The 12534-nt window shown below is 37.9% G+C and overlaps 1 protein-coding gene and 1 long non-coding RNA gene across 13 annotated transcripts in view; both read left to right on the top strand.

Annotated features, from left to right (window-relative positions):
• The window catches only part of rapgef2b (Rap guanine nucleotide exchange factor 2b), a 104505-nt gene that overhangs the window by 48098 nt on the left and 43873 nt on the right, over positions 1-12534 (top strand). For 9 of the 12 annotated variants that reach the window (XM_082177829.1, XM_082177840.1, XM_082177830.1 and 6 more), the window contains 3 exons: positions 1645-1720; positions 4524-4691; positions 9539-9556. In XM_082177829.1, the coding sequence (XP_082033955.1) occupies positions 1645-1720; positions 4524-4691; positions 9539-9556 (262 nt within the window). The remainder of the gene's footprint in view (positions 1-1644; positions 1721-4523; positions 4692-9538; positions 9557-12534) is intronic. The other 3 variants (XM_082177837.1, XM_082177842.1, XM_082177843.1) reach the window with 1 other exon arrangement.
• LOC309504683 lies at positions 1727-3141 on the top strand. Its single transcript, XR_014208142.1, has 2 exons — positions 1727-2762; positions 2801-3141. It is a non-coding gene; the product is annotated as an uncharacterized lncRNA (long non-coding RNA).

Below are 12534 nucleotides of genomic sequence, written 5' to 3' on the forward strand. Positions count from 1 at the left end.
AGCTGAGGCCTAGAAGAGTTTGGTTCGTGTTGTCGACATGTCGAGAAGATGCTGTTTTCAGCACTGCAAATCCACTTTGCATGAACTTTAAAAGGATGAGGACTTGCGCTGGAATTGATAAGTGTATCAAGTGCTGAGGAAGCCTCCGGTGCTGAAATTCAAATATGTTAAAAGGCGTTTCGTTTTCGTTTTTTAAAATTATATTTTAAATTAGAATTAGTGTGTTCCAAATAATAGTATGTTGAAAAAAGAATTCCAAAGATACCTGGTCTACTTTTTCTTTTTCTACTTTAGAATCCAAAGATCAGAACTACAAACACAAATAAAAAGCATAAAAAATTATTTTTTTTAAATGACGGATGTTCGAGTCCTACGGTGAAGTAGAGAGGTTTGGGTGAAGGGGTTTGAGTGATTAATTATCAGTTTCTAACCTGACGAAAAGATATTTATTCAATGTTATCCACATTATATTTCATCTGCAACAGCATTGTGAACTTTTGTAAACATACGTTTGGTCAATAACTTTAAAATCCATTATGCAATCATTATGCAAATTGCAAACACATGAGGAGAGTCTCCGCATGAAAGACCCACATCTGGCAGATCAACGTGCTACTATATTTCTCTCTGAAACAGTAGGAAATGAAATACAATAATTGTGCAGGATTTGAACTGTGACAAGATGATTGAAAGGGCAGTTTAAACGGTGACAAGATGCACGTAACTAAGCGACAGAGCTGTCAGTTAAAGATGCAATTATGATGAAGTAGTATGTCCCAAAGCTTCCCAACTATTCTGCTACACACTCAAATGTATGTACTTTTTCTTCACAAAAACAGTACATAGTTTTAGGGCATAGTATAAATAGGCGAATCGGGATGCAACTTGCATCTTGGGAAGAACCGTTTTCTAACTCTCTGAGAAAGGAGGTCATGTGCAATGCATATTATGAGATAATTTAGTTATTTGATGTTGGATGCAAACCTGTTGTTGGAGACCTCCAAAACAAAATTAGGAACCTTTAAAATAGCATAATAGGGACACTTTAAACAAACAGATTACAGTTTTGTTTGGTGCCACTATTGGCACGTTACCTTCAATCAATTTTATAAAATACTAATTTAATTATATTAAATTTTTTGTTATTTTTAGTCTTTTTCCTATTTATTTTATTTTTGCTTTTTTTCCCTATTTATTCTATTGTTTAAATCATTTAGCCTTTTTCATTATTTAGTGTATTGATGACAGGAAATGATTGTGTGAAGAAGAGGGATTGGGTTAAATAAATCAATAAAATCTGCGTATTTACCTTTATGCTGCATGGAACTCCACCTCACGTTTCCATGGTCCCCCTCTTAAATTTTCAAAAGAGTTTTTTGTGTTGCTACTCTCACACACTCCATCACTTTGCACTGTACTTCTTTCATGAGGCCATGATGTCATCCGGTGGACTTTTCCAGTCTGGTCGTACTTTCTTTCCCAGTGGAGCCTCACTGCCTAGGTCAGGAACACTGCCACATGTGTGTGGATATGTGTTCCTCTGGCTCGGATTCTAAGCACGCTTTCATTCCCACAGAATCTTAGGATTCCATAATTGGTTAAGCGGTATATAACCTTTCTGTCTCTCCTGTTCTTCTCCTCTAGCTTTGGGAAGAGGTCTGCTGGGAGTTTACGTCGTGGATGCGAGTGCATCGTTCTGGAGCCATCCGAGATGATTGTGGTGAGTAATCATAGACCAGATAATCATCTTAACCTAATACTCTTACTAATCACACTGTATAATTGCAGTTTTGTGCTGCAGTTTCATTCCTCTTCCCCAGTGGTTCACCCAGTGTGCTATGCTTACCCCCAGGGGTACATACAAGGTCAGATTTGACATTACACAGGCCGAAAACAATTGGCTAAAAGCTATTTTCCAAAGAAAATTTGCTGATTCTAATTAGGAATGGGTCACAATGGTCGACCAGCTGTCCAAAATGGTCTTATTTTTTTGATACTAGATGTTTTTAGGATTTTGAAGCTTTATTTAGCATATTGCTTGATCTTTGAGACAGATTGCACACTAAAGCATTCTGAAAAGTTAAACATGTCTTTATGCTCCCTTCAAGGGATAGGTTAACCTAAAATTAGCCTGATTTCACAAGGTTTTGTGACTATAAGTACTTTAATTCAGTGTATTTTTGCCACCACTAGCTAAACATATTATTTACATTTTTAATGAATTCAAATTCTTAGTATTCAATATTTAAAGATTGGGGGAGATTATTTATATAATAAATAAAGTGGCTGTCTGAACACAAGCTACAACTCTTAGTGTAGACTGTTTAGGGGCAACTATGTTATACAGTATTTGTTTATATATAATATTTGTATAAGAGGAGCAATTTAGTTTTGTGTGGTCTAGTTTTATTTTGCATCAGGTGAGTCAGACTAAAGTTAAGTTTGGGAACCACTGCTCTAATCATAAATGTCATATAAAAATTGGTTGGTTTGAATTCGGCATTTTGCTTACATTTTACCACAAGCAAATTGCCCACTGTGGGTAATTTTCAACATGGCCTCCATTTGATGCTCTTGCCATGCCAAAAAAATTATTATATTTAGGAACCCGAGCACTTCCATGCGCTCTAATATATTCCATATTCACTTCATGATGTATGTTCACAAGTACAGAAAGACCCCCCCTATCTGGATTTGCAGCCTCGGATTTGGTTAAGCTCATGGAAATGCGCCTACATTTGACTACAACTCAATAGGCTTCTGTGTGTTTCTTCATGTTGAGTGCACTACTGTTCAAAAGTTTGGAGTCAGTAAGATTTTTTTTTAAAGAAAGTAATTCTTTAATTTAGCAAAGATGCATTATTTTGATCAAAAGGGACAGTAAAGACATTGATAATGCTGTTCTCTTGAACATTCGAAAGAATCCCGAAAATAGTATCACAATATTTTTCCAGACAGCACGCGAACATCTATTCTGTTCTCCTCCGCGTCTGTTTGTGCTTGAATGGACACATACACACCAAAATTATGTCAAAATGCCCGCCTCGGTGAGTATACTCATAAACGCAGTCGCTTATGTGAATGTAAACATCTGAGAAAGAAAATGGATATGTATCATTATATTGGATCCGTGCGTTTGGTCTTAAAGTGACAGTAGCATAATATTCCTGCTGCTGTCTGTGTCATTAATCTTAATTAAAAAACAAAATACAAAGAGAAAATCACTTTTGTAGCTTTAACAAAGATTAATTACATTTAATTTATACAGTGAAGACTATGCAGTTTTATTTTCTGTGCATTACTGTTAGAATTACCTAAAAATGTAAAGCACTGTTTATTTCATTTTTATCTTTGTTCCATTGTATTTACCTATGATTGTAATTTGTTTATTATTTTCTATGCAGATTCACTGCCCTAGAAAATCACCCCAATCATTCTAGATCTAGAATGATTAATTCTTTCCAAATAGAGCTATTCAAGTCATCTGGTGAAATTGTATTTATATCACAATATATATCGCAGAAAAACAAAACATCACCATTTTTTTCAATATCGTGCAGCCCTTGTAGAGTTTGTATATATGTAGCTCAACCCATAGAGCATGATGCTAGTAACATCAAGGTCACAGGTTGCATTCCCAGGGAATGCATGCACTGTAGAAGTTTAAAAGCATCTGCCAAATGCATAAGCATAATCTTCGGTTTGGGCGACGGCAACTGTCCTCGACAGTTGATTGTGCCCTCGTTGGGTATCTCATCTGTTATTATCGGCCAATGCTGCCCTGTAATTACGGGCTGAGGCAGGATATAGATACTGCACTCTCACTTGCTCACACCGCCCAATATATTCCCACTGCTTCGCGCTCTCCGGCAGTTGCCATAGCAGCGGTTGGTACGGTAGCGAGAGATTTGATGTGTAATCCCAAAGGCAGAGTGGGTGTGAAATCTGAGGCTGCAGCAAAATAAGGCAGAGGGATAATCATGTCACTTTTCATGGCATAATGTCACAGTGGACGGCCAGTTTTATATGCAACTTATATCCTTAATGTGTATGATGATGCCACACTCATTTACTGTCGTTCAAAGACCTGCCATGGACAGTTTACACCCCTTCAATGACATTTCCTGGTGCCACAGCAAAGATGGTGAATAAACAGTGATCTAGAATATACATTGTTTAATTATTGCCATTTGAACTAATTTCTAGTTTAATGCCATAGAAAGCGCATAACATGTACAGTTCACCACGGAAAGACCCTCGCAAGCTGCTGCTTTGAAACTACATCTCCCTTTTTCTACCTTTCTGTCTGTTGTACGCCTCTCTTTGACGTAGGCGTTTGAGGCTCAGCCCACACGCGCACACACACACACACACACACACACACACACACACACACACACACACACACAGGTTCGCACACCCACTGCTATTTTTACACAGCGCCAGTATGAGGGGCGGGAGGGGATGGGGGGGGTGGGGTGGGGAGACAGAGAGTCTCACTCAAATCTCTCCTCCGTTTGCAGGTGGACTATATGGATGAGAATGAGGAGTATTTCCAGCGGCAGGCATCGCACCGACAGTCCCGCCGAAGGTTTCGCAAGATCAACCAGAAGGGCGAGCGGCAGACCATCATTGACACCGTAGACCCCTATCCCGCCGGCAAGCCGCCCGTAGCGCGGGGATACCATACGGTCAGTCGTATGCTTTAACTTCACCTGTACAGCCTCTCCTTTGCCCCTCCCCCTGTATGACTGTTGGCGTTCCTGTTCCTCTCCTGTCTGGCTTAGCTTTCGTGTTTGTTTACATGCTGGTAAATGTGTCATTGCAAATGCTTGTTTTTTCTCTATACATAGGGATGGGCGATGATCAAAATCAGTTTCAATATCAGGGATTTTAGATTGTGGTAATGGTATATATCATAGTATATTAATTTGTATATTTTTTTGTTGTTGAATAAAAAAAAAAAAAAATATTAAGTAGTTATGCTTTTATTCTTTCTTTTTTTTTGGATAATCCAGTGAATTAAGTTTTTGGGATAAAAATATTTTTATTTGGATGCAAACAATTACCAGTGCACTACAGCTTCACATTTTATGAACTACATTTATTTATTCTACAAATATTCACACATTTCTATACCATAGCCAGTTCAGTGCGTCAGGTAAATATAAAAATGTTCCTCTCACAAAAGTAACACTACAGGGATATTATGTAAAGCTTTAGGTTTCTGGAAGTCTGATGGCATTCTTTTTGGTAACAATAGCCACTTCTCTTTCCTCATATTACAAATGTGGAAGTAACAAGGTTTCTGTCTCCTTCCTATGAACTTCTCTCTGCTAATATATATCTGCTGTTACTGTAAGAATCTGTTAATTTAGCTAGTGCTGCCCCAATCTCATGGGGTTGTGTTCAATTATTTGTTTTATCTTCTGCCTTAAGGAATATTTAGGGTTAAAACAACTTAAGTTCTATTGACTGCATCTGTGACAGTTTTACCACCCTCAGTTTGCAAAAAGGAACAGATAATGTATTTACTTGCAGTGCACTTACAATGGAAGCTAACAAGTGTGTAGAACTGCAGATGTTACTCTTTTCACATGGTGTTTATTACTATATACACTAGACATAGTATGCATTTCGGATGCAGCCAATGACAGGCTCCAAACTGGTTTACCAGAAACTTCTTCGGTCTGCCATTATTTGGTCAAACTCATAGCTCCACCCCCAAACTTGTACCATTGGTTGAGCCAATGTTGTGGTGTTAGACTGGTCAGGATTTTCAAACAAACAGTGTAACAGAGACAAAGTAATATTTATGCTTTACATATAGTTGTCTATACATATTAAGCAGAGAAGGAGAAGTTATTGTAGCATAGAGAAAATTAACGCTTAAAACCAAAGCTAAAGCAACTCGCACATTATCTTAAGAGGCCATGGAGAGAGGCTAGCTTCAGATCGAATAAAAAATAAGAGTTCAGGTTTAAAAATGGGTGCTAGCTCATTATAACGTAAAAATAGGCAGTGCAATTTTCAGAAGCTTTCTTCTGCTCATTACCGCTGCTTTGAGCAGTACAATATGAATAGCATCTTTGTTCGAATGTGTTTTAAATCTCACCCTTCTATTCTCTCTTACTTTTGGACCATTCCCTCAGTTTCTTAAATGTTCTTTTGCAGCAACTCATATTGTTTGTGCCTGTATGTGCAAGATGCTTTACTTTTTTTGTAGTTTCCATTATAATCACTCATTTTACTTGTGCCGTGGTGGCTGTTATATGGTCTCTCTGTAGGTGTTCTGCCTATGTGTCCACTGTCAGTATGTCGTGTTGGCTTACGATGTGCTGGTGTTTTATGCGCTCAATCCCCACTGTGCTCTGGGCAGGCTGAAGTGAGAATCCACTGCACTGCTACCATCTGGATGTGTGATATACAACATCATCAAGCCCAAGCCGAGTAGAGGAAAGAGACAGAGCAGAGAGAAAGGGGAAAACATTATATATACTGTATAGTATTTACATTTGTTGAGATCAGATATTGGGTTCAGATATCCAATAAATTAGTTGTTAACTGTAATGGGTCTTTCAGTAGTTAATTCTTAAAATGATCACATATGCAAGATTATGGAGAACAAATTGTGGCGAGCAGGACGAGGCCGAGGGCCGTGAGAGAGCGGCGCGAGGCCGGTGAGCGACACCTGCGCGACGCACTGGTCTCGTATCTCTCGAGCGGAGGCATAAAGGAGGAGCGACGACAGTGAAGAGCAAGAGAGGACAGGCCTGGACTTATGTTGTAGTTTTTATGTTATAATGTGACCGCAGTCGTCCATGAGGGGCTGCTGTCTGTTACTTTCGTTTTGTTGTTGATTTATTTGATGTCATTAAAGTCTTTAAATGTTCGCCGGTTCCCGCCTCCTTCCCATAACAACAAACTGCGTTACACAGATGTAACTACATCGTTGGCTGGCACACATTTTTGAGGCTTTTTGAAGTTGAGGACAGGTTTACCCTCAAAAGCATGTCATTATATATCAGTGCTACCCCTTCTTTTAGCAAATTTATCATTATTTGCTGTTACATTACATTAACCAGCATTAAATTAAGTATTGGCAAGATTTTGAAAATGCCTTGATTTATTTAAATTTATATTATTTTATTTTGATGACATGACAGATTACAAGGGCGTACATTTATTTTATTTTAAATTTTATATTCATTTATTAATTAAAAAAAATGTCTTTGGAGTAACATGCACTGATGAATCATTCACAATAAGAAGCAACATTTATATACAGTAGGAAGTTATTCAGGTCAGTTTTGATTTCATGGTCATTTTAAAGGATGGATGCCACGTTGATAGCAGGTTGTAAGGAGAACAGGGCAATTTTTATGTCTTATCTTCGGCACCTAAAGAAACAAAAACAGGGTTGTATTTTATTCTACTAAATCTCCAGCAGATTTGACATTGGCGCTCTGCTTTCATAACGCTTTAGGCATTCATCTTGGGAATTTTTGACACCGATGTTTCATGGAGGTTCAAAGCTGGACCAACACGTAGACACATTCCTGATTTTTCTCCCCCAATTCTACTGCAGTTCATTCCCAGCATTCCTCCAATTCCCCTAGGAGAGAAGCCAGTGTTCCCTCAGCTTGTTTGGAAATTCTTGTTTTGTTTGGTACAACAAAATACGTCAAGCATCATTGAGCTAAATTGTTTTTCCCTTGAGATACATTAGAACGGGACAGCAAAATTATTCCCACCATTGTATCTACTCAGCTGCACAGTTTTCCCCAAACAACTCCCTTTTTGTTGTTATGGTCCGTGGGAAGAGATTTGAACCGTGTTTTTGCTCTCAGATCAGTGGTAGCAGGCTAAGAAAGTTCACAGTAGTGTCTTCAAGAGGGACCTCAGCGCATGGGATGTTAAGCTGACGGGCGTTCCAGCTAATCTGTGAGTTTTTGAGAGTGCCTCCACGGTGGGATTTCCACACTCAGACATAGCCGAAGGTGAAAATTCCCTTCCCAAAAATTACATCATGTAACAGCTTTAAGTATCTCACGTAACCTTATAGAGACTCTCTGACTTGCATTAATTTGGTTAAATTTCTGGCACCAGAGTGAAATAATTGTACTCTGTGCTGCCCGCCTCACACAGTTGAACTCGTCTCTTAGCTTCTCTGCCCTAGACATAATTCAGATTTGTCATACTGTATTTGGAGGCATCTTGTGGATGCGTAATAATTCAAAACTGCTTGGAGCCACATGATGAGATACAGTTCATTCATCTCAGTGATATTAGTGGATGTACCACACTCCTTCTCCAGTCATTTAAGCAACATTTTTGACTATCAGTCAGTCTGTTCCACACCAAAACAGGTTAATATACACTATTATAATATAGCTTATTATACAGTCCTAATTTAAATTTTCATTGCATTTATTTTATTTTTCATAATTTAGTGTAGTGATCATAATGATTTCATGAAAAAGAGGGGTTGAGAAATGTAATTTGATAATTCTTTGCTAAAATACTATTTGTGGCATTTTTGTGTTGTTTTGCAGTAAGAACCCAGCAATACGTGAGCAATTATGTGTATTATTATTATTTTTTATTTATTTTTGCTGAAAATCACAGGTTATCACAGATACTGAGGGAATTTGTTGAATTTACTCTCGTATCACACTTACATTTGTGTACATGAAATCAAAATTGTAGTTTATGCTTTTAGTTCATAGTTTTGAGATCATCTGTATACTTACAATTAAAAAAAAATAGTTTTTTTCTCTCTCCATCTAGTGTAGCAAGTACTAAAAGATGGTTCAAAACTGTATTGAAATCTAATGCTTATTTGCTTTTTTGCTTTTTTATAAAAAAATATATAAAAAAATCCTACCCAGTTTTCCGTTTTCAATAGGGGGGGAAAAAAACCTGCTCTTGTCAAGCCATTTCATTCAATCTTTAAATAAAATTAGATTGTCTTTCAATAGTGACTTTAAGACTAGCGAACAGTGAATGCCTTGTTTTTGGCTCACACTGGGTACCATTTTGTCTTTCTATAAATCTGTCTTTTTCCCTTCCTCTCCAGTACTGTGGGGCAGCTGGTCTTTAATGATCATGAGACCCTTGTTCAGTCAATGAATACCAGGTTTTTCTTTTTTTTTTTTTTGCATCTCTTAGTTTGCTGATCATTGCATTTCAGTTGTTCAATAACTAAATGACCTCCCATCTTTTGTATTTGGTTGCATAATTATCAGGCTTTCTGTTCACCTGAAGTGTCCGCGTTCCTTATTTTAGCTTTGTGGCTTTTCATTTCAGCATCCGCCTCATGTTTCTCGGCTGTGTGTGTATGTGTGTGTGCACTACCCTCTGTTGTTTTTTGATAGCGTCTGAGCTTTTATAAAGGATGTGTCCCTCTCTTCTTCCCGTAGTATGACTTGCAAAGTGCTTAACAGGGTTTCTCTGAGCCTGCTCTGTTCCTCAATAACCCAGGCTGGTAATAACTCTCCTCTTCTCTGCTTCTCTCCTCATACTGGCTCCTCCACAGGAATGCGTTAAGGCTCAGGTATCGTACTTATATTCACTGTTTCTGTTTCTCTGTGTGTCACTTCCTGCAGCTGTGATTTATATGTATGTGTGGGTTATATACTGTATGTGTGTGTGATGAGAGTTTATGACCTTGTGACTGTAGCAATAAGGCTTATTTGTGTAGATGTGTCTTGTGTGTATTTATGTTGCCAAATGAATGTTTGGTCCAGCAATGATTTAAAGTGGGTGAGTCTATACTGCAAGCTTCCTGGTTGCACACTGAGATTGCCTATGTTTTACATTTTTTGAGTGCCACTTGCTGCTGGTGTTCCTGGGGCATTGCTATGCTATACTGTCAATGTGTTAAACAGTTGCTAGGGTGTTCTGATTGACTGCTTGGTGGTTGCTTACTGGACCAAGTCAAAAGTCTCTGTAATATTCTGGTTTCTAGATATGGTTTGGGTACCTCGTTGTTTTGTTTTTTCCTGGCCAGCAAAAATAATAATTGTATTAATTTAAGCCTGTAATAGTATACCTTTCCCCGATAAGCTGCACAGTTTGAGGTATAATTCATGTAGCACAAATGGTGCTTAATGAGTTATGTACTGTGTTAGGGTAACTGTTTCATAACCAACATTATATTAGTTTCTCAACTAGTTTTGCTTGAAGACACAGGTTAAACATTGGACATCAAGCGACGACCCAGAACAGTAACTAAACTAAATTTTATATTTATTTTGGAAACAAATCCTTAAATTCGAACATTGTAATTATTGTAAAATTCGTTATAATATAATATATAATATAATATAATATATAATATAATATGTCTCCGCGAAGGTCATTAAAATTGTTCAGTTGCAGGCTGCAGCGCAATATACTGTATGACTGGAAGGGTAAAACTGACGGTTATTTCCACAGTTACGTCTTATTAGATCTAGCATTCTGCACGCTTTGAATCAGACACAGAGATAAAGTAGTGCGTAAGATTGCATTTATTTGAATGTATGAATTATAGCATTTATTTGAATTAATTATTTAGAGAGAGATGAGATGCATACCTGCGTCTGTTTAGCGTCTCGCTGTATATTAACAATAAAGCTGTGGGTTTTAATTACTTCAAAAATAGCAATGTAACCCCTTCGTTGCTGAGAAACATAATGTAGCGATTCAGTAGCGAAGCTTTTAATAGAAGTCGCGGGGCTGACTTGAAAACAAGTTTCTGCGCTCCTGAATGTTTGTTGTGTGTGGACAGCGCGATCTCCGCTCTCTGTGTGCGAGTGACGTGTGTGTGTGTGTGTGTGTGTGTGTGTGTGTGTGCGCTTCAATGAAATCAGCGGTGATTAAACGGACTTGGAGCTACCTGTGCATTAAAAGGTTTTATTGCACACCTTCCAGACAATCAGAATCGAGTATTCAGACAGACCATAATACAATACAATACAATATAAAAATGTATATAATATAGACATTTTATATAAATGTATTTATTAATTATCGGCCCAAGAATATGCAAAATAAATAATAATAAAAATAACATGACATAGTCTGAATTGGACACTGAATGTTTTGTGAAAAACAACAACAGATGCATGAAGTACCAAGTACTGATTAAACAAACTCTGGGCCAAATATTATATTGGTTTTAGCTATATTACTGTTTTACCATTAAAATTATTAGCCATATGCCAACAAAATCATGCTTTTGACATCAATAACCAAAGATTAGTTTGAACTATTTGATTCTGATTTGATTTACTTTGCTATCCTAACTATGCACAATTAAATGTTGAATTATTTTTTATTATTTGCCTTGTTTGTCCCATTGTTTATGTAAAACGACAACAGCAATTTAGCATTTTGTAGCTAGGCTTATTTTGCTGTACTAGCAGACTCAAACAAGGGTGCATGTAAGATATTTGTGTGTTAATGTGTTTTAGCGTGTTATTTGACGCCCTAGGCCTGATGAGGGCTGCTGATGGGTAGACTTTGCTGCCGCTGAGCTGATACTTGTTTTGCCGTAATTAGATTCAGTGAGGAGTGAAACAAAGCGATTGGGAGATGGAAAGTGTGATCGTGTGCGTTAGAGAGTGGAAAGGAGTGCGAGAGGGAGTCTTGTCAGGTGTTCTTGTGAAGAGTCGGCTCTATTTTTAGAGCTGTCCTCAGTGATGGCTGCTGCTGCTGCAGTATACGGCATCACAGAGACACAAAAGGCCTGCACTTAAAACGATTTATACCACTGTAAACTCACAGACACATCCAAAGCTATCGAATGGCTTCAGAAGACTTGAAATAAAGTGCACACGTCATATCTGTTATGGCCCTCAGGGTTTCATACTGTCACATATATTGTATCGCTGTGGAGAAATATCACTAAACATGCTTTGTTTTCTTCATGTTTGCAGCACAACACTGTAGAAAGAAAATGATTTGTATTTCTGTCCTGCTGAACTTTCCCATTAGCATAAACGACAGTTGACTGTTATGACACTAGCTCCGTCATTGCTGTTATGACAGTTATGATCGAGCTGATGGTTTAAGCCACACGGACGTTTCAAATGATAACAGCGGGGCGTCGGGTCCAGATGGACGGCTATCTGCCAGGAGCAGTGTACCTTGCAGAAACCTTGCAGTCCTTTGATCTCGCTGTCTTTTTATCCCTCTTTTCTCTCATGCTCATATTCAGTCTTCAGCAGTTTTGTTGTAGATTACCATGCATACATGGTAATAGAGGTTGACCGTTAAACCATTGTCCCATCCAGTGACCTTTCAGGTTTGCGCTTTAACTTTTACACCTGGAACTTTCTTTCTCCAGAGCAAACAGCTTCAACTTTGCCCTGTTATGACTAGAGTTGTAAATCAAGAATCATATTTAGATTCATACAAGTGCTGGAGGCAATTGTTTTTTGTGATGTTCTGGTCTGTTGAAGGGTCTTGAATTTTGTACTTCTTTTTTTCTATTGCATTGTCCTCACTATTTGCACGCAACAATCATGCAAACACAACCATTGTAGT

This window comes from Leuciscus leuciscus (genome assembly GCF_965113295.1).
Source record: "Leuciscus leuciscus genome assembly, chromosome: 8".
NCBI classification, from domain to species: Eukaryota; Metazoa; Chordata; class Actinopteri; order Cypriniformes; family Leuciscidae; genus Leuciscus; species Leuciscus leuciscus.